This window comes from Crinia signifera, chromosome 11 (assembly GCF_055691185.1).
Source record: "Crinia signifera chromosome 11, ASM5569118v1, whole genome shotgun sequence".
In the NCBI taxonomy this organism is placed as follows: domain Eukaryota; kingdom Metazoa; phylum Chordata; class Amphibia; order Anura; family Myobatrachidae; genus Crinia; species Crinia signifera.
Window position 1 is genome coordinate 59,131,096 of NC_139227.1, and position 23,769 is coordinate 59,154,864.

At 44.9% G+C, this 23,769-nt stretch overlaps 1 protein-coding gene across 4 annotated transcripts in view; it reads left to right on the forward strand.

Annotated features, from left to right (window-relative positions):
• The window catches only part of ELMO3 (engulfment and cell motility 3), a 286,359-nt gene that overhangs the window by 178,515 nt on the left and 84,075 nt on the right, over positions 1-23,769 (forward strand). For all 4 annotated transcript variants that reach the window (XM_083164845.1, XM_083164844.1, XM_083164843.1 and 1 more), the window contains exons 9-11: positions 3,844-3,922; positions 12,922-12,972; positions 14,184-14,306. In XM_083164845.1, the coding sequence (XP_083020971.1) occupies positions 3,844-3,922; positions 12,922-12,972; positions 14,184-14,306 (253 nt within the window). The remainder of the gene's footprint in view (positions 1-3,843; positions 3,923-12,921; positions 12,973-14,183; positions 14,307-23,769) is intronic.

A 23,769-nucleotide genomic window follows, 5' to 3' on the forward strand; every position in this document is an offset into this window, starting at 1 on the left:
CTGCCCGCCAACATATATTAAATAGGCAGTAACGTAAACATTGCTGGCGCAGACCAGCAATGTATCCTACCGCTGCCACTGGCCACCATCGTATATTTTTTATGGCGCAGACCAGCAATGTATTGCCCCCAATATATATTTATTTGTGGCAGTAATGTATACATTGCTGGCGCGGGTGAATGGACCTGCAAGGCTGCAAATTAAATTGTAGCCGTGCACGTGGGCGGAATTTCCCTGGGCAGGGAAGCATAGGGTGGGGTTTACTTGATTGTTGGGCTCCGAATATACGCAGCCCAGCGATTAGTTCTGAATCAGGCACCAAAAACAGTAATGCACTAAATACAATGGCCTCTGCCCCCACCCTTGGTATTCAAACCCAGCTCATTATGTAAATAGCCTTTTAATGAAAGATTTTCAGCAAAGTCTTTCGCCTCCTGAAAATCTTTTGCTCTTTGGGGAAAATAGCTCAGTGTGTACGCACTACTTTGGCAAAATCTTTGATAGATATATCTTTCGCCAAAGTCTTTTGAAATTAAAATCTTCTAGTGTGTATGGGCCTTCAGCCTCATAGGATGCCCGTTGACACAGGTCTGTGTCTCTGGCATCTGGGGCAGGTTAAAGATGGTTAATGCTTTGGCAGCCATAACTGACTCAATGTAATTAGTGGTGACAGAATGCTGAATGACTACGCTAACTGTATAACGCTGACTGACTAAGCTAACTACTTAAGCTCTGGCTAGCCGCGAATATACTTACTACACGCTAACTGCATAACGCTGACTGACAACGATAACTACGTAAGCTCCGGCTGGCTGGGCTGCGGGACGCTGATCAGAGGCGTAACTAGCAATCTGTGGGCCCCATAGCAAAATGTTGAACGGGGCCCCCTCTACTGTTGTCATTAAAATGTCATTAAAGTGCCGTGTGTACACAGGACTTCCGTTTCAGCGATTTGGCTGAGCCCCTTGTGCACCAAAATGTAGGTAAGCCATCAGAGAGATTGCTTACTACATCCTGCCAGCCCCGGGAGCCGCAGCCAAATACACAGTATAGCAAAAATATTCTTGCCTGCACTGTCTATTTGGCCGGGCAATAGCGATGCTGCTGGGCCGTGCATCGCTATCACCCGCTGTGTACACATGGGGCGATTCAGGTAAACCTTCCAAGCGATTTAGTCAAAATCGCTTGGAAGAATCACCCTGTGTGTAGAACCCATTAGGGTTGGGGGCATTGTAGTGAGGAGCAGGATAGAGAAAGGGAGGTGTGAGAGAGAATGGCAGGGAGAGAGGGGAGCAAGAGTGAGAGGGGGGAGACAAGGGGCAGAATGTAATGTTTCCCAAGTTCAGCAACTGTGCGGGATGCTGGCCAGACGCTGACTCTTTTTATAGAGGCAATCAAAAGGGAGAAGGGGAGATGGAAAGAGAGGGAGAAGGGGAGATGGAAAGAGAGGGAGAGAAAGAAGGGGAGACGCAGAGACGGAGAGAGAGATGGAGAGACAGGGAGACGGAGAGAGAGATGGAGAGACTGGCAGACGGAGAGAGAGATGGAGAGAAGGGAGAGAAACTGAGAAATGGAGGGAGATATGGAGACGGAAAGATGGAGAGAGAGAGACGGAGAGAGACTGAGAAATGGAGAGAGAGACAGAGAAATGGAGGGAGAGATGGAGAGAGGGAAAGATGGAGATAGAGGGGGAGACGGAGAGAGAGAAAGATGGAGAGAGAGGGGGAGACGGAGAGGGGTGTGGTATGATTCACCGACAGTCGGGATCCCGACAGTCATTATCCCGACGTCGGGATCCCGACTGCCTGGTCTCAGACAGCGTGGCCAGCGCAACAAAGCCCCTTGCGGGCTCGCTGCGCTCGCCACGCTGCGGGCACGGTGGCGAGCTATGCTCGCCACCTATTCTATTCTCCCTCTATGGGGGTCGTGGACCCCCACGAGGGAAAATAGCCGACGGCCGTCGGGAACCCGGCCGTCAGTGTTTTAACAGTCGGGATCCCGACGTCGAGTTAATGACTGTCGGGATCCCGACTGTCGGGACCCTGTCCGGCAGCCGACGGAGAGGGGGAAAGATGTAGAGAGAGGGAGACGGAGAGGGGGAAAGAAAGAGAGGGGGAAACAGAGAGGGAAAGAGAGAGGGAAAGAGAGAGGGGGAGACGGAGAGAGGGAAAGAGAGAGAGGGGGCAGACGGAGAGAGGGAAAGAGAGAGAGGGGGAGACGGAGAGAGGGAAAGATGAAGAGAGAGGGGGAGACGGAGAGGGGGAAAGATGGAGAGAGAGGGGGAGACAGATAGAGGGGAAGAGAGAGAGGGGGAGACAGAGAGGGAAAGAGAGAGAGAGAGGGAAAGAGAGGGGGAGACAGAGAGCGAGAGAAAGAGAGGGGGAGACAGAGAGAGGAAAAGAGAGGGGGAGACAGAGAGAGAGAAAGAGAGGGGGAGACAGAGAGAGGAAAAGAGAGGGGGAGACAGAGAGAGGGAAAGAAAGAGAGGGGAAGACGGAGAGAGGGAAAGAGAGAGGGGGAGACGGAGAGAGGGAAAGAGAGAGAGAGGGGGAGATGGAGAGAGGGAAAGAGAGAGAGGGAAAGAGAGAGAGAGGGGGAGACGGAGAGAGGGAAAGAGAGAGAGAGTGAGCTGGAGAGAGGGAAAGAGAGAGGGGGTGAGCTGGAGAGAGGGAAAGAGAGAGGGGGAGACAGAGAGGAAAAGAGAGAGAGAGGGAAAGAGAGAGAGGGGGAGACAGAGAGAGGGAAAGAGAAAAGGGGAGACAGAAAGAGGAAAAGAGAGAGAAAAAAAGGGGAGAGAGAAGGGGAGACAGAGAGTGACTGAAGTCAGCCTGGGCTTTGAAAGGATTGTGACAGTGGCAACAATTTGTATCTCATAATCCCATCCCCCCTGTTCGAGTAAATGAAAGGAGGGAGAGGGGGTGAGGGAGAAGGGGGGTCACTTATACCTTGCTCTGCTCCCTACCCTTTAGTAAAGTTCAGTTACCTCCAATAGCGCTGGGTCTCCGGGGACAGGTCTCCCGCTGGGTATCCAGGGCCAGGCCTCCCCTTCAACTGGATCTCTAGGGGCGGGCCTCCCATCATTTCTACAGGTGCCAGGCCTCCTGCCTGCTGTGCCCGGGCACCAGCGGCTAGCTTCCCATGGACCTGTCGGCACGCGTCAGTGTGCCTCAGCATCACAGCACTACTTCGCTAGCAGCAGGTTTAGTTTACATGCCGGGGCTGTTCACTAGGTTGTGACGTGAGCCCCAGTACCACCAGAGAGGGACTAGGAAAGGAAAGGGGAGAGCCTGGATCAACTGGCCCACCTCCCCGTCATTGTAATGTGCAACCCACCACCACCGGGAGGCTTGCTGGTTCCTCGGGCCCCCCCAATCCCCGGGCCCTGTAGCAGTTGCACCCCCTGCACCCTCTATAGTTACGCCACTGATGCTGATTTTGACAGGGACACTGACTACGCTAACTACGCTGGCCGCGGGAACACTACGCTGATTCTGACAGGGACACTGCCCTGACTACGTAACTGCCGCCGTGAAACTACACAAGTACCTAGGGCACTACTATGGGGCATCATGTAAACTAGAATACTACTATGATGCATCGTGAATTTGAGCACTACTATGGTGAGGTGTTTCTATAGACACATTGGTGCACTTCATCATAATGCTGTGGAGCTTGCACAAGTTCTGGTTCCTTCCCTGTTACAGGAGTGGAAAGTCAGTTCCTTTGGTAGTAGCAATGTGACATTTCCTTCTGTCAGGCAAAATGAAGGAAAAAGCAAAAACCCATTATTGCCTGTAAGATCTGGTGACTTCATGTAACTTTTTGCTTCTTAATTGCCTGCAGGCTAAACCAGGCGATGCAGATCAAAGTGATGGCGCTTCTTGTGGCCTTGCTGCAGAAAGTTGGGGGCAAAGAAAGAGCGGTAAGAGGGTGATGATACTAAACAGTGCTACAATAGTAATATTAGGTTATGTACATGTGTCCGGATGCCTGTCCTCCCTCTAGCTTCCCCCACTGGTCACTGATCACAGACCAGGCCTCTTACAGTGGTAGCTGGCACCTAAGTACTGCTTGCTGCAGTGTATGTGTCGACATGCTGACACACCTGGCTGGTGTCGGCTGGTTTCCCCACTGATCACTGAATCTGATGAATAGGTGAGTTTTCAAGCTTCAATCGCATTCCTCCCAACAGTCCCGATTTTATCGGGACAGTCCCGATTGTCAGGGCCTGTCCCGCTGTCCCACCCGCGGGCGGCAGTGTCCCGCGGTGTGGGGGGGCTGTTGGGAGTCCCCCCTGTCAGCTGCTAAGCAGCGGGGAATAAACGCTGTGCGCATGCGCACAGCGTCTATTCCCGCAGCCAGGGGACTGGGGGCATGGCTAGAGGCTCACAGAGCCTCTGGGTCATGCCCCCATAGCGGCAAAATGGGGGCGTGGCCTCGCGGAAGAGCCGTGAGTATAGGCCACGCCCCAAATTAGGCCACGCCCCCGAAAATTTCGCCGTGCCTCCGGCGCGGCAGCAGCGTCCCGACTACAGAACTTCAAAAGTTGGGAGGTATGCAATCGGGCACTGAAAACCTATTCATCAGAGTGTACCCTTCAGATGCATAACTTAGTCCTGAGGCTTGTCCTCTGACAATTGCCACATGCGTTGACCATCTCTGCCTGCTTACATCCTGTGGTGTATGTGTCGATATGCTGCTGACACACCTGGCTGGCTTCCCACACTGGTCACTGACCACAGAGCAGGCCTCTTACAGTGGTAGCTGGCACCTAAGTAATGCTTGCTGTGGTGTATTTTAGTTATTTTTTAACAGTTTCTTACTGTATATAGCGCAGCATATTCTGTTGCGCTTTACAAAGAAGACAGTGATACAACAAACTGGGTATTTACAGGCAGTCAAAGGTATGAGGGCCCTGCTCGCAAGCTTACAATCTATAGGCATTGATACACAAGGATATACAGTATATTCTTTATTGCATAAAGTCCACCAGAATGCAAAGGTTCCTGGTGTGCTGTAAGATACGGTGACCCAGCAGTTTGGCCATGGGTCAGGAGGATGGAAAATATGAAAAGAGTGGATATGTGTGGACTGTACAGTGGGGATGTGATTAGATAGGAATGGTATATACAGGTTAAGTGTTTTGATAAGCTTGCCTGAAGAGAACGCTTATAGGTTTGGAGACTGGAGGCGAGTCATTGTGCTTGGGAGGGCATTCCACAGAGTGGGTGCAGCAGAAGAAGAAGAAAGTCCTGCAATCGGGAATGGGAGCGAGTAATGAGTGTGGATGAGAGGCGCAGATCTTGTGAGGAGCGTAGAGGTCGGGTTGGAAGATATTTTGAGATAAGAGAAGAGATGTATGTTGGTGTAGGTTGGTTTATGACTTTGTGTGTAAGTAAAAGGATTTTGTATTCAATACGGTAGAATACAGGTAACCAATGAAGTGACTGCCAGAGTAGCTTTGCAGACGATGAACGTCTGGCTAGGAAGATTAGCCTCACAGCTGCATTCATGATGGACTGTAGTGGTGAGAAGTATAGAAGTAAATAGATGTGTGATATTGGGATCACACACAAATTCTCCTCTAAAAGAGAGCGCCACCAAGCTGAGTATAATTAATCAATTTATTTTATTATTATATCATTAATATAATTTCATAAATAAAGAGCATATAACATTTTATAACATTTCATAAACACATTAAAAATTAAAATAAAAACAACAATAATGATAATATAATAAATTTTACTGGAAGTTATACTCCTGTGTTGAATAGAGTGGAATTGTTCCCCTTTAATAGGGAGAATTATAGTCCCGTGCTGCGGTATTTCATTTAACAGGTGGATGATTATTATTTGTATCCACAAAAGTTTATTGTGATCCCTTTTGTAATTATGGCATATGTATATCCACTTTATTAATGGCTTGAAAAGATGTTTGTTGTGGGCATATGCCCTTTTTGCGCAGGATAGCTGGAATAGCCAAAATTGATTATGCCGGACGGCTCAAGCTCACCTGTGCGGCAGCGCCGCTTGATGTTATGCTGCTTGATGTTGTAGGCAGACAGGGAGCGAGCCGTCCGTCTCTGCTTCGGATAGCCAACAAGGTAGTGGACTCGCCAGAGGATCGGGGAGTAAATAGAAGCCGCAGATGGTGCAAGTCAGCCGGGATCTTTTTGTAGCGCCGGAGGATGTGTAGTCGGCACAGGAGTAAAGCTTTTCCAGAGACCCCTTAACGCGTTTCTCCGCTGTGGGTAGTGTATAGCGGTTTCATCAGAAGTAGCAAGTGAGTGGTCTGAAGGGAAGTCCTTGTATATTTATCAGGTTGAATGTCCAATCAAATTTGGTTGTCAATCATTATCGTTATTAGCCATATATGTGTGGATATACTTCAGCTGTTCCTTTCCAACACATTGGAGTATTTGTCAGCATTTTAAATAGTCTCCAAACCCTTTTATATACAACATTCGGCTGGTTTTTGCTTATTCCATCAGTTATCATACCAAATGAAATATATGTAAGTAAATTAAACAAATAGACATGAAACAGAAATGAAAAATAAATAAATAAAATAAAAATAAATATAATTGTAATTATAAATAAAAAACAATAAAAATATCAATAATAAAAATAAATATAAAAACTAACTAGATAAGGAATGGCATCTCTTTAAGACATAAAAAAACATTTATTTCGTTATCACTATATGTACATACACACAAGAATATGTGCAAGTAGGAACATCTATAAAGTGTTCTGTGTTTTTAATTGAAGTGCCGTGGCTCGTCTGACTAAGACTGTCGTCTTGTGTATCTTACGACAGTATAACATGGAATCTAATCACTTCCAGACCCATGTCAGATTAATATTTATTTATTTAGTTCTTAAGGAATATGATCTTTTATTTATAGTTTTTATTAATTTATAAAATATTTTAAATATTTCAATAACACTTTTGCACATTGTCTTGTGTGTATATTCCAGTGTTGACATTATCCCAATCTAATTTTGATGGTAGAAATAGACAGTAATTATATGATTGATGTGTTTTATAACAGTAAAATACAACCGAACTTTTTATGGTTGCAATAAATTCAACATACATAGAGATATTATATGTCTGGACATATAATATCTCTATGTATGTTGAATTTATTGCAACCATAAAAAGTTCGGTTGTATTTTACTGTTATAAAACACATCAATCATATAATTACTGTCTATTTCTACCATCAAAATTAGATTGGGATAATGTCAACACTGGAATATACACACAAGACAATGTGCAAAAGTGTTATTGAAATATTTAAAATATTTTATAAATTAATAAAAACTATAAATAAAAGATCATATTCCTTAAGAACTAAATAAATAAATATTAATCTGACATGGGTCTGGAAGTGATTAGATTCCATGTTATACTGTCGTAAGATACACAAGACGACAGTCTTAGTCAGACGAGCCACGGCACTTCAATTAAAAACACAGAACACTTTATAGATGTTCCTACTTGCACATATTCTTGTGTGTATGTACATATAGTGATAACGAAATAAATGTTTTTTTATGTCTTAAAGAGATGCCATTCCTTATCTAGTTAGTTTTTATATTTATTTTTATTATTGATATTTTTATTGTTTTTTATTTATAATTACAATTATATTTATTTTTATTTTATTTATTTATTTTTCATTTCTGTTTCATGTCTATTTGTTTAATTTACTTACATATATTTCATTTGGTATGATAACTGATGGAATAAGCAAAAACCAGCCGAATGTTGTATATAAAAGGGTTTGGAGACTATTTAAAATGCTGACAAATACTCCAATGTGTTGGAAAGGAACAGCTGAAGTATATCCACACATATGTGGCTAATAACGATAATGATTGACAACCAAATTTGATTGGACATTCAACCTGATAAATATACAAGGACTTCCCTTCAGACCACTCACTTGCTACTTCTGATGAAACCGCTATACACTACCCACAGCGGAGAAACGCGTTAAGGGGTCTCTGGAAAAGCTTTACTCCTGTGCCGACTACACATCCTCCGGCGCTACAAAAAGATCCCGGCTGACTTGCACCATCTGCGGCTTCTATTTACTCCCCGATCCTCTGGCGAGTCCACTACTTTGTTGGCTATCCGAAGCAGAGACGGACGGCTCGCTCCCTGTCTGCCTACAACATCAAGCAGCATAACATCAAGCGGCGCTGCCGCACAGGTGAGCTTGAGCCGTCCGGCATAATCAATTTTGGCTATTCCAGCTATCCTGCGCAAAAAGGGCATATGCCCACAACAAACATCTTTTCAAGCCATTAATAAAGTGGATATACATATGCCATAATTACAAAAGGGATCACAATAAACTTTTGTGGATACAAATAATAATCATTCACCTGTTAAATGAAATACCGCAGCACGGGACTATAATTCTCCCTATTAAAGGGGAACAATTCCACTCTATTCAACACAGGAGTATAACTTCCAGTAAAATTTATTATATTATCATTATTGTTGTTTTTATTTTAATTTTTAATGTGTTTATGAAATGTTATAAAATGTTATATGCTCTTTATTTATGAAATTATATTAATGATATAATAATAAAATAAATTGATTAATTATACTCAGCTTGGTGGCGCTCTCTTTTAGAGGAGAATTTGTGTGTGATCCCAATATCACACATCTATTTACTTCTATACTTTTCGAGTGTCTATGCAAATATCCAGTTTGCTATTGGGAGCTGCCGTAGTGATTATATAAATTAAAGTCTCCAATCCATTATTATTTTTAAATAAATTACACCTATTAGAGGTATATATTATTGGAATTTTTAGTGCGCCTGATTTTATATTTATATATATTTTTTCTGTAGTGGTGAGAGTCTGTATTGGGGAAGGACAATAAGGTGACTATTGAAATAATCAATGCGTGAGATGAGAGCATGGATTAGAGTTTTTGCAGTGTTTTGTGTAAGGTAAGGGTGAATTTTGAATATGTTTTTTAGCTGCATGTGGCAGGATTTCGAGACAGATTGAATGTGGGGAACAAAGGATGTGTTGACATGCTGCTGACACACCTGGCTGGTGTTGGCTGGTTTCACCCACTGGTCACTGATCACAGTCCAGGCTCTTACAGTGGTAGCTGCCAGAGGGCAGAGCTTGGAGACACTGGGCTTGTTCCAGGACAGTTAATATGGTAATAGGATGAAGCAATGGTGGTCATTTGCTCCAATAGAAATCCTGATAAGGACCCTCCCCCAGGTATACTTGGATAAGGAAATAATGAGCCTGTCAGAAATGTAAACCTGGCAAAGGGATATTTACATAATAATATACATCATTTTCAAACATTCCTCATCTCCCCCCCCCTCCCTTTCCTTATCCTTCCCATCTATACCCTTGTTGTTTCAGTGTCATTGTCTATTGTCTTATTTGTGCCTATACCCCCCCTATACTCTTCCTTAAAAATATAAGGATTTATCTTGCTACATGTGTTTCGGGATACCCCTTACCCATATTGTAGAATTATTCCTATGTTTACTCTAATGTTTTATAAGAAATGTATATGATCAATGGTGAAATAACCACATGTGACACACATGGAATAGGAAAGCCACTTTATTCGTATATCTTTGTTCAATTGATGTAACACTTTGTTAATAATCACTATAAGTGGATTTTCTCAGTAAATTGTACGAATAATCCTTTAATAAAAAAAAAAAAAAAAAGGACCCTCCCCCAGATGCAAGAGATGTTAGAGCAGGTATATAGGGGGGGGGGGGGGGGGTCATTGGGTCCACCAATATTAGGTTCATATGTATTGGGCGACCATTGAAGGTCAATATGGTTGGAAACAGGTCAACATTCCTAAGGTCAGCATTAGGTCGACAATGTCTAGGTCGACATGGGTTTTTAACAATATTTTTGTCCCGAAAGTCTACATGGACACAGTGTAAGTATCTCCTGGCGAGCGCTTCGGACATGGTAAATGTAGACCTAAGCCATGGTGACATTTAGTAGCCGACCAAATTGATGTCGACCTAATGACCATATATCCACCACACAAGCTCCAAGCAGATGTACCTTTCCCCAGGCCTCCCTAGCCTGCTCACTTCCTCTCCCATATACAGTACCTGTAGGGTTCATATATCAAACATCATGTCACTGCAAAGATACATCCAGATCACAGGTCATACCAATTCCAGTAATTACACACAACACCTGTGCAGGGGACAATACCTGCTGACGGGCCACACAGAGACTCACAGAAGTCCCCCCGTTACCGACACCTATGCCGGAGATTACATGCTGATACTTCACATATAGACTCACAGAAGTCCCCCCGTTACCGACACCTGTTCATGGGACAGTACCTGCTGACGGGCCACACAGAGACTCACAGAAGTCCCCCCGTTACCGACACCTATGCAGGAGATTACATGCTGATACTTCACATATAGACTCACAGAAGTCCCCCCGTTACCGACACCTGTTCATGGGACAGTACCTGCTGACGGGCCACACAGAGACTCACAGAAGTCCCCCGTTACCGACACCTATGCAGGAGATTACCTGCTGATACTTCACATATAGACTCACAGAAGTCCCCTCGTTACCGACACCTGTTCATGGGACAGTACCTGCTGACGGGCCACACAGAGACTCACAGAAGTCCCCCGTTACCGACACCTATGCAGGAGATTACCTGCTGATACTTCACATATAGACTCACAGAAGTTCCCCCGTTACCGACACCTGTTCATGGGACAGTACCTGCTGACGGGCCACACAGAGACTCACAGAAGTCCCCCGTTACCGACACCTATGCAGGAGATTACCTGCTGATACTTCACATATAGACTCACAGAAGTCCCCCCGTTACCGACACCTGTTCATGGGACAGTACCTGCTGACGGGCCACACAGAGACTCACAGAAGTCCCCCGTTACCGACACCTATGCAGGAGATTACCTGCTGATACTTCACATATAGACTCACAGAAGTCCCCCCGTTACCGACACCTGTTCATGGGACAGTACCTGCTGACGGTCACACAGAGACTCACAAAAGTCCCCCGTTACCAACACCTGTGCAGGAGATTACCTGCTGATACTTCACATATAGACTCACAGAAGTCCCCCCGTTACCGACACCTGTTCATGGGACAGTACCTGCTGACGGGCCACACAGAGACTCACAGAAGTCCCCCGTTACCAACACCTATGCAGGAGATTACCTGCTGATACTTCACATATAGACTCACAGAAGTCCCCCCGTTACCGACACCTGTTCATGGGACAGTACCTGCTGACGGGCCACACAGAGACTCACAAAAGTCCCCCGTTACCGACACCTATGCAGGAGATTACCTGCTGATACTTCACATATAGACTCACAGAAGTCCCCTCGTTACCGACACCTGTTCATGGGACAGTACCTGCTGACGGGCCACACAGAGACTCACAAAAGTCCCCCGTTACCAACACCTGTGCAGGAGATTACCTGTTGATGTGTTACACAGAGACTCACAGAGGTCCCCGGTTACCGACCCCTGTGCAGGAGATTAGCTGCTCATGTGTCACACAGAGGTCCCCCTGTTACTACTAAAACTTTGCATACACAACGGCAGACACAAGGGACAATACCTCCTGTGCACTGATCAGCATCTAATCTTCTCACAGGAGCTGGGAGAAGTCATATACACAGTGAGAGCATTCATATCACATCTTACATATGTATACATGTAACATGTAATCCTACATCTGTGCATACAGCACTACATGTAATGTGTAATCCTACATATGTGCGTACAGCACTACGTGTAACATGTAATGCTACATCTGTGCGTACAGCACTACATGTAACATATAATCCTACATCTGTGCATACAGCACTACATGTAACGTGTAATCCTACATCTGTGCATACAGCACTACATGTAACGTGTAATCCTACATCTGTGCATACAGCATTACATGTAATTCTACAACTGTGCATACAGCACTACATGTAACATGTAATCCTACAACTGTGTGTACAGCACTACGTATAACATGTAGTCCTACATCTGCATACAGCACTAAATATAACATGTAATCCTACATCTGTGCATACAGCACTACATACTGTATAACATGTAATCCTACAGCTGTGCGTACAGCACTACATATAACATGCAATCCTACAGCTGTGCCTACAGCGCTACATTTAACATGTAATCCTACATCTGTGCGTACAGTGCTACATATAACATGTAATCCTACATCTGTGCATACATCGCTATATATAACATGTCATCCTACAACTGTGCGTACAGCACTACATATAACGTGTAATCCTACAGCTGTGCCTACAGCATTACATGTAACATGGAATCCTACAGCTGTGCCGACAGCACTACATGTAACATGTAATCATACAGCTGTGTGTACAGCACTACATGTAACATGTAATTCTACAGTTGTGTTTTAACATGTTATATGTAGTGCTGCATGCACATTTTAAACATGTCAAGCGCCCGTTGTTGTTTAAAGATGACGATGCATCAGAGGGATTAACCTCTTCAGTGCCATGATGTGGGCGAGGGGGGGGGGGGGGGGGGTGTCTCTGGCCACAGTACATCTATAGTATGTGTGCACATGGAAAGAACATATAGCAGGTGTGGGAGGATGAGGGAAGAATCATATTAAGCTTCTCTATTACTGATTAGTTTACACCTTAGAGCAGACATGTCCAAACTGCGGCCCTCCAGCTGTTGTGAAACTACACATCCCAGCATGCCTTACAATCGTTTTAGCATTCCCTAATAGCAAACTGTGGCAAGGCATGATGGGACTTGTAGTTTCACAACATCTGGAGGGCCATAGTTTGGACATGCTTGCCTTAGAGGGACTGACTAAGTTTATTTTCCTAGGAGATGCTGGAATATCTGTGGAAGAAGAATATGAGACAATTTATCCATAAGGTCAGAAATGTAAAGAATCGTATCTGTGATAAATCTGTATTTGCTGATTCCAGCCCATTATCCATGTCTGCTTGTGATGGCCCACTATCCATGTCTGCTTGTGACGGCCCATTATCCATGTCTGCCCATTATCCATGTCTGCTTGTGACGGCCCATCATCCATGTCTGCTTGTGACGGCCCATCATCCATATCTGTGTGTGACGGCCCATCATCCATATCTGCGTGTGACGGCCCATTATCCATATCTGCGTGTGACGGCCCATTATTCTTGTCTGCTTGTGATGGCCCATTATCCATGTCTGCGTGTGATGGCCCATTATTCTTGTCTGCTTGTGATGGCCCATTATCCATGTTTGCTTGTGACGGCCCATTATCCTTGTCTGCTTGTGACGGCCCATTATCCATGTCTGCCGCACATTATCCATGTCTGCTGCACATTATCCATGTCGGTTTGTGATGGCAAAATATCCATGTCTCCTTGTGGTGGCTCATTATCCTTGTCTGCTTGTGACGGCCCATTATCCATGTCTGCCGCACATTATCCATGTCTGCTGCACATTATCCATGTCGGTTTGTGATGGCAAAATATCCATGTCTCCTTGTGGTGGCTCATTATCCATGGCTGCTGCACATTGTCCATGTCTGCTGCACATTATCCATGTCTACAGCTCATTATCCATGTCTTGTGCACATTATCCATGTCTGCCGCACATTATCCATGTCTGCCGCACATTATCCATGTCTACAGCCCATTATCCATGTCTGCTGCACATTATCCATGTCGGTTTGTGATAGCAAAATATCCATGTCTCCTTGTGGTGGCTCATTATCCATGGCTGCTGCACAATGTCCATGTCTGCTGCACATTATCCATGTCTACAGCCCATTATCCATGTCTTGTGCACATTATCCATGTCTGCCGCACATTATCCATGTCTACTGCACATTATCCATGTCTACAGCCCATTATCCATGTCTGCTGCACATTATCCATGTCGGTTTGTGATAGCAAAATATCCATGTCTCCTTGTGGTGGCTCATTATCCATGGCTGCTGCACAATGTCCATGTCTGCTGCACATTATCCATGTCTACAGCCCATTATCCATGTCTTGTGCACATTATCCATGTCTGCCGCACATTATCCATGTCTTGTGCACATTATCCATGTCTGCTTGTTACAGCATATTATCCATGTCTGCTTGTTACAGCACATTATCCATGGCTGGCCAGTACTGGGAGATGAGATGAGTCATTACCTGTATGCAGTGCAGTGTCTCAGCCTGGGTCTACTTGAAGATCAGATGAAGACCACTTTGGATCCTAATGATGCTGTAAGTCTTCTCTCTTGTGACATTTTGGCTGTCACATATATTTAGGGAATCCCATAGACTCTCAGAAGTATAGATCACCTGCTGCATCTTCCCCATTTCCATGTAAAATGGGTGGAATGAGGATTATGCTAAAGGTTCTCAAAAAAATCAAATCATGAGATATGCCCCCCTCCCCATACTGGGGCACACACACTGCCTATGATTGGGTGCTCATACCCTGTAATAAGTTTACAACCCTGTAATGTAGGCTGGCACATCCTCTGTAATGGAGAACATATTACCAGATATTGGGAAGCATACTCAGTGTATGGGAGCGCACGCTCAGTGTATTGGTGGAAAAAAAGGGTGTCTGGCACTCACCGATCGGGCAACATAATGGAAGGATCACCATGAAATGTTGTGTTTCGTACCCCTGGGTCAGCCACATGCTATGATAGTTATGGGATTGCACTAAGATTGACAAAGCTACAATAAAACGTTCCCATACGTATATCAAAAAGAAGCGGTCTACATGTAGTTCTCCTTATCAAACATCATTTCCACTGAGACCATTCAAGAAATAACAGTAGGTTTCTCTATATATAATTGGAAATGAATAGGGGTTGGCTGTAATCATTGCTGTAGAATGGTCTTTTTTGCACTTATAACTAGGGATGTTCACCGGCCACTTTTTGGGTTTTGGGTTCTGATTACCTTGAGGTTTTGGGTTCTAATGGGTTTTGGCAAAACACCTCCTAAGTGTTTTGTGTTTGGATTTTTTGGGTTCTGATTTTTTTTGTTAAAAAAGCATAAAAACTGCTAAAATCGCAGAATGTGGGTTTTTTTTTTTTTGCTCCTACGCTATATTAACCTCAATAACATTCATTTCCACTAATTTCCAGTCTATTCTGAACACCTCACAATATTGTTTTTAGGGCAAAAGGTTGCACCGAGGTAGCTGGATAACTATGCTAAGCCACACAAGTGTGCGGCACAAACACTCATGTGCCTCATGTGGCTCATGTAAGAGTGGCACTTCAGCGGTAGATAAGGCAGTACTAGGCACCAGACAGATAGATACGCCAGTATTAGGCAGTGAGCCACAAAACAGACGGTAGATACGGCAGTATTAGGCAGTTGGCCCCAGACCAGACAGGTAGATATGGCTGTATTAGTCAATGGGCCCCAGACCAGACAGGTAGATATGGCAGTATTAGGCAGTGAGCCCCAGATCAGACGGTAGTAATGGCAGTATTAGGCAGTGAGCCCCAGACCAGACGGTAGATACGCCAGTATTAGGCAGTGAGCCACAAAACAGACGGTAGATACGGCAGTATTAGGCAGTGGGCCCCAGACCAGACAGGTAGATATGGCTGTATTAGGTAATGGGCCCCAGACCAGACAGGTAGATATGGCAGTATTAGGCAGTGAGCCCCAGATCAGACGGTAGATATGGCAGTATTAGGCAGTGAGCCCCAGATCAGACGGTAGTTATGGCAGTATTAGGCAGTGAGCCCCAGACCAGACGGTAGTTACGGCAGTATTAGGCAGTGAGCCCCAGACCAGACAGGTAGAGATACGCCAGTATTAGGCAGTGAGCCCCAGACCAGATGGTAGATATGGCAGTCATAGGCACCAGACAGGTAGATAAGACAGTACTAGGCACAAGACAGGTAGATACGTCAGCAATATTAGTATTGTGCACCAGCAGAATTTATAATAATTAATTTTATTATTAGGTACTGCTTGGCAGTGGCACTCAGTGGCACACGTCAGTGCACAAGCAGCATGGAATTATTTTTTACAGTCCCACACAGCACAAGTATTTTTTTTTTTATTAAATTAGATATAGCAGCCTAGTATGTACTTGTACTACTAGGTTGGTACACTTAGGCAGTAACACTGCCAGTGGCAACAGTGGACTGAGTAAATAATACTGGCAACCTCTATTCACGGTATTCAGTGCAGGCAGGCAGCACCAGTGGACTATATAATATAATGCAATTAATTATTAATAATATAGCAGCCTAGTAGGTAGAGAAAATAAACTACTAGGTACCAGGGTTGCCGACCCTCCCGGAATTTGCGGGAGTCTCCCGAAAATCGGGTCCTTCCTCCCGGCCCCCGGAAGGGTGGGCAACCCTCCCGTAATCAGGGGGACCCCCACTGAGCCCCCCGATCGCGGCATTTATATGCCGCAATCCGCGGGTCTCAGGGGAGGGGGCGGAGCTAAAATGGCACAATCGTGACGTTTTAGCCCCGCCCCCTCCATGGATAACAGTTATTTAGGCTATTTGTCGTAATGGGGGCGGGGCTTAATGGCATCACAGTTATGCCCCACCCCCAAAACGCGTAATGCAAGATTCCTCTCCGGGCTTCTCCCGGAGAGGATTTTTTTAAAGTCGGCAACCCTGCTAGGTACTAGGTAGGCAGGCAGGCAGTAGCACTGCCAGTGGTCACCACAAAAGGTAGGTATTATATTACACACCACCAGTAGCTTTATGCAGTGCACCAGCAGAATTTATATAATAATTAATTTTATATTAGGTACTGCTTGGCAGTGGCACTCAGTGGCACACGTCAGTGCACCAGCAGCATGTAATTATTTTTTACAGTCCCACACAGCACAAGTATTATTTTTTAATTAAATTAGATATAGCAGCCTAGTATGTACTAGGTAGGTACAGTAGGTAGGCAGTAGCACTGCCAGTGGCAACAGATTCAGTGCAGGCAGCATCAGTGGACTATATATATAATATAATTAATTAATTAATTATTAATATATAATAAAATATTACAGGCACAGCACAGCACCAGAGGTAGGCCCCAGCACAGAGGAGACAGTAGTACTACAGGTACACAGTTAGACTGTTCTCCTAAGCAGAGAGGAGAACAGAGTACACAGCAGCACTGAGAGAGACAGCCCCAGCGAATAAAATAATTAATTACAGCACAGCACACCAGAGGTAGACCGCACAGAGGAGACAGTAGTACTACAAGTACACAGTTAGACTACACAGCAGCACTGAGAGACAGCCCCAGCGATAGAAAAATATTGCGTTCAAGCTCAAGGTCAAGCTCAAGTTTAAGCCCCAGCAGCAGCACCAACACACCCTCTCCCAACCCACTACTAGACTGGAGTGAAGATGGCGGGCGCAGCAGCCGCTTTTAAAGCCTCGAGAAATCCGGCTCCGGGAGATGACGTTCTGACCACGCGGACGGACCCGAGTCAGGCGGGAATCTCCGAGCGCTGCTCGAAACCGGGCTTGGAATGATGACGTCCGTGGGGGCTCGGATCTCTGGAATCCAAGTCTGCACATCTCTACTTATAACAAGCAGTCATTTCCTATCACCTAAATTAAGTTTTTGCCCCCTTGAAAAAAATGCCCAAATTGGCCCACTCTAGAGTGAAAGGTGAGGGGATTATCCTAAACCTCTACAGGACCCTGATCATAGATATAAGGAAAATATTTTATTAGTATAAACATCTTGATCTTGTAACCAGCCAGTCAAGAATCTCATCAGGGAATAATTAATATTTTTATATATGTTTTAACTATATCCTAATCAGTGTTCATTGAATCCTATGGGGGAAATTTACTAAGAATACGAATACAAAAAATTGTATTCCTATTCTTGCTACGAATTAATACAACTGCATACCTCGTATGCAAAGTCGTGTTCCGGAGGGGGATTTACAAAGCAGTCATATACGACTGCTTTGTAATCCTCCGATGTCGTATTAATTTGTATTAGCTGGCCGTATATACGGCCGCTAATACGAATTAGTGTAGGCAGTCTGCACGGATCAGTCAGATTCGTGCAGGCTGCAGTGTGTAAAAAAAATTGTAAAATAAATAAATTATAAAAAACAGCATGGGGTCCCCCCCAGAGCTGTAACCAGCACCAGGCTGACAAAGCCGGGTCCGGTAATTAAAAAAAAAAAAAAAATCAGGAAACCCGACAAATAGGGGTTCCCCGATTTTTTAAAACCAGTCCCAGGTTCCGGGGCTGCTTCCCAAAATACGGGGGACAAAATGACTAGGGGTCCCCCGTATTTTAAGAAACAGCCCCAGGCCAAACCAGCCAGCAGGATAATGCCACAGCCGGGGGGAAACTTTTTATACAAGTCCCCCCGGCCAAAGCATTAACCCCCTGAGTGGTCAGCTTGGCCAGGGGTCCTGGGGGTGTGAGGACCCCCCAATAAAGGAGTCCCCCCCTCCAGGACTTACCTGACCAGGCTGAAGCCTGGTGCTGTCCTCGATGCCCCTGGGCATCGAGCTGATTCAGTGTAAAAAAAATAGATGTTAAAACTATTGTTTTAAACTGTGGAACTATGAGTCCCAGCAAGCCTCCCCCGCAAGCTGGGACTTGGAGAACCACAACTACCAGCCTGCGGGGCATTAAAGGGCCCGCTGGCACTTGTAGTTCCACAGTAAAAAAAATAGTGAAATAAACACACACTGACACATAAGAAAAATAATACATACATTACACACATACTGATACTTACCTATCTTGATCCCGTCGGTAGGTCCCTGGGTCTTGATCCGGTGCCTTGTCCTGGTCCGGATCTATGTCGGCATTCTTCTCCATGTCGATGTCCATGTCGGCGTCGTCCGTGTCGTCGTGCAGTCCGGGGTCCGAAGAAATCCATGGGGGACCTGTGGAAGGAAATCCTACTCACCCAGGTCCTCCGTGGAAGATCTGAAGTCTTGATCCACCATAGTCCTGGGCTTCTTCCAGCTTCTTCAAGCTGCTGGCGATTAATTATTAATTTTTTTCTCTATTTTTTACACTGAAGCCTGCACGGATCTGACTGATCTGTGCAGGCTTCTGCCAAATACGACAGGAAAATAAAGTGTATTTTCCTGCCGTATATTCGTGGCAGTTATACACTAATTAGCAGCCGTATTATCAATACGGCTGCTTAGTAAATCAGGAACCACCATTCTTTTGAATGGTGATTTTGCCGTATTCTTTCGATGGTGTACTCATTCATATTTGTAAATACAAATACGAATGTTCCATCATTAAGAATACGAAAATACATTTTATTTGGCATAGTAAATGCCCAAAATACGTATACACCAGAAAAATTTGTATTTTCATTTGAAAATACGATTTTTTTCTACGAATTTTTTTTTAGTAAATATCCCCCTATATTTCAACCATGCAGGGAGATCGGTCACACATGACATCATAATTAGCATACGATACATGTATCTAAAGCCCCATACACACTGTGAGATATTGGCTAGATGCACTGTAGAGTTTGACCAAGCGATTTTGTCTAACCTGTTCCGGGTTGCAGGTGATGTCAGGGGCCGGTCCTAGGTGCGCCTGACGCGTGTTTCGCAAAGGGGCTTGTTCACAGTGACGCACTGTGGTATGTGTGGGCACAGGACTGGAACTATTGGGCATATTGGGGTTGGTATTAGTTACTTTTGTTGTGTCAGGAATCTGGGTCCAGTGTGTGTGGGCAAAGGACAGGGACCACTGGGCGTATTGGAGTTGGTATTAGTTACTGTTGGGGTGTCAGGAATCTGGGTTCAGTGTGTGTGGACACAGGACTGGGACCACTGAGAATATTCGGGTTCGTATTAGTTACTGTTGGGGTGTCAGTAATCTGGGTTTGGTGTGTGTGGGCATAGAACTGGGACCACTGGGCCTATTGGGGTTGGTTTTAGTTATTGTTGGGGTGTCAGGATTCTGGGTTCAGTGTATGTGTGGGGCATAGGACAGGGACCACTGGGCGTATTGGGGTTGGTATTAGTTACGGTTGGGGTGTCAGGAATCTGGGTTTGGTGTGTGTGGGTGTGGACACTGGACTGGGACCACTGAACATATTCGGGTTCCTATTAGTTACTGTTGAGGTGTCAGGAATCTGGTTTGGTGTGTGTGTGGGCACAGGACTGGGACCACTGGGCGTATTGGGGTTGATATTAGTTACTGTTTGGGTGTCAGGAATCTGGGTTCAGTGTGTGTTGGCACAGAAGTGGTACCACTGGGCGTATTGGGGTTGGTAATATTTACTGTTGGGGTGTCAGGAATCTGGGTTCAGTGTTTTAGGACAGGACTAGAACCACTGGGCGTATTGGGGTTAATATCAGTTACTGTTGGGGTGTCAGGAATCTGGGATCAGTGTGTGTGTGTGTGCTCAGGACTGGGACCACTGGGTGTATTAGGGTTGGTTTTAGTTACTGTTGGGGATTCAGGAATCTGGGTTCGGTGTGTGTGGGCACAGAAGTGGTACCACTGGGCGTATTGGGGTTGGTATTATTTACTGTTGGGGTGTCAGGAATCTGGTTTCAGTGTGTGTTTGGACAGCACTGGAACCACTGGGAATATTGGGGTTGGTATTAGTTACTCTTGGGGTGTCAGTAATCTGGGTTCGGTGTGTGTGTGTGCACAGGAATGGGTCCAATGGGAGTATTGGGGTTGGTATTATTTACGGTTTGGTGTATGTAGGGTTTGGTGTATGTAGGCTCACAACTGGGACCACTGGGCATATTGGGGTTGGTATTAGTTACAGTTGAGGTGTCAAGAATCTGGTTTTGGTGGTTGTGGGCACAGGACAGGGACCACTGGGCGTACTAGGTTTGCTATTAGTTACTGTTGGGGTTTCAGGAATCTAGGTACGATGTGTGTGGGCACAGGACTGGGACCACTGGGCATTTTGGGGTTTGTATTAGTTACAGTTGAGGTGTCAGGAATCTGGTTTTGGTGTGTGTGGGCACAGGACTGAGACCACTGGGCATATTGGGTTTGATATTAGTTACAGTTGAGGTGTCAGGATACTGGTTTTGGTGTGTGTGGGCACAGGACTGAGACCACTGGGCATATTGGGTTTGATATTAGTTATTGTTGGGGTGTCAGGAATCTGGGTTTGGTATGTGTATGTGTGTGTGTGTGTGTGGGCTCAGCATTCGGACCACTGGGTGTATTGAGGTTTGTTTTAGTTACTGTTGGGTGTCAGGGTTCGGTGTGTGTGTGTGCACAGGAATGGGTCCAATGGGAGTATTGGGGTTGGTATTATTTACTGTTTGGTGTATGTAGGGTTTGGTGTATGTAGGCTCAGGACTGGGACCACTGGGCATATTGGGATTGGTATTAGTTACTGTTGTTGTGTCAGGAATCTGGGTTCAGTGTGTTTGGGAAAAGGACAGGGACCACTGGGCGTATTGGAGTTGGTATTAGTTACTGTTGGGGTGTCAGGAATCTGGGTTCAGTGTGTGTGGACACAGGACTGGGACCACTGAGAATATTTGGGTTCGTATTAGTTACTATTGGGGTGTCAGTAATCTGGGTTTGGTGTGTGTGGGCATAGGACTGAGACCACTGGGCGTATTGGGATTGGTATTAGTTACAGTTGACGTGTCAGGAATCTGGATTTGGTGTGTGTGGGCACAGGGCTGGGACCACTGGGCCTATTGGGGTTGGTTTTAGTTATTGTTGGGGTGTCAGGATTCTGGGTTCAGTGTATGTGTGGGGCATAGGACAGGGACCACTGGGCTTATTGGGGTTGGTATTAGTTACCGTTGGGGTGTCAGGAATCTGGGTTTGGTGTGTGTGGACACAGGACTGGGACCACTGGGCATATTTGGGTTCCTATTAGTTACTGTTGAGGTGTCAGGAATCTGGTTTTGGTGTGTGTGTGGGCACAGAAGTGGTACCACTGGGCGTATTAGATGGACGAAAGTCTTTTTTCAGCCTTACCTACTATGTAACTATATATTGGGGTTATTATTGCTGTAAATCATAGTGGTTTACCTCCTCCCCTTACTCCTATTCCGCTAAATTGGGTACGGAAATTTAAATATCTCGGTATTTGGATCTCCGAGGACCCAAAAGAATTTATCCCCCTAAATATACAACCTTTAATGGCCCTTTTAGAGTCCAAATGTAAAACGTGGGGCAGACTACCCCTAACAACGTTGGGTCGAGTTAATCTCGTTAAAATGATAATACTCCCGAAGATCCTATACATTCTGCAACAATCACCAATCTACCTTCCCCAATCCCTCTTTAGGAAGATCAACAGCGTTATCACCTCATTCATTTGGAATAACTCAAGACCTAAAATTCGCCTTAATATGCTAGTCAAAGATAGAGACCAAGGAGGGATGGCCTTGCCTGAATTCAGAAATTACTATTTAGCGGCCCAATTATCCCAACTGAAAGATTGGTTTGAAGATGATCTAGGTAGTGACCTGATAAAGGACCTGGTTAATAGCTCTACACCTGGAGTAAGGCCAATCTGTAGGCTACTTCAGGGCCATACCCTTGCCAAAGATCATCCCTTGGTAGTCCAGGCTATCAAGGTGTGGAAAGAAGCAAATAAAGCAATTGGCTGTAAAAGCATAGATCCACAACATCCCATCGAGGATAGTTGGATGCTGGGCGACCTGAAGGAACTACAACTCAATGAGGTATGGGGTCCATTCCAGGTTATCGCTATTAGCCAGTTCTATTTAGATGCCCGGGTCAAGTCATTTACACAACTACGGAGCGAATTTGGACTACCTAAGACATATTTTTTTCGCTACTTACAAGTAAGGAGCATACTGGACCAACATTTTGGTAATTCCCTCCCAAATTTTGAAGAGTCCCCGATCAAAAAGATCATTAAAACAGGGAACAGGAAAAAGGTATCCAGAATCTATAAAACAATGATAAAAGAGACATCTAACGACCACTTGGTCAAATTAAGGGCCAAGTGGGAAGCCGACCTGGGCCCACTACTGGATGATGAATGGCATTCTGCACTAGGAAGTACCATCAAAGCCACTAATGCTATAAGAGTGCAACAAATTCAGCTATTTGTACTGCATAGAGCTTATATGTCACCATCCAGAATGATCAAATACGGCGCAGTATCCTCTATAAACTGTACTAGATGTAAGGAATATCCGGGTACATTCTTTCATCTGCTCTGGGAGTGTGAATTGGTGGCTGACTTTTGGGAAAAAGCGATATGCATAATGGTCAATACTGGGGTAAAGAGAGAGCAAATGTCGAGGAATTGCTGTCTTTTGAATATCTTTGATAGTAGTTGTGAATGGGGCTATAAAATGTACATTCTGTCTCTATGCACCCTAGCCAAGGTGATAATCACAAGATACTGGATGGCTAAAACCGGGCCAGCATTAGAGGAATGGATAGCATTAGTCAACTATACAGTTGAACAAGAGAAGCATTTATTTGTCAGTAGAAATACACTGGGTAAGCACGATATAATCTGGAGTAGATGGAAAGCTTCGCCTTATTGGCGCACTAGAAACACAGTAAACAAATAATAATCATATAAATAACTTAGAAGCACATTTAAGAAACTATTACACATATAAAATATTCCACTTTGACGCTACGTCACCCTTTGAGAAAATTTTTAACACTGAATGTAACTGGGGAAAAGGGAAATAAAAAGAATTTAATAAAAAAAGAAAAATAAATAAAAGACACTTAAGTAAATTATACACAA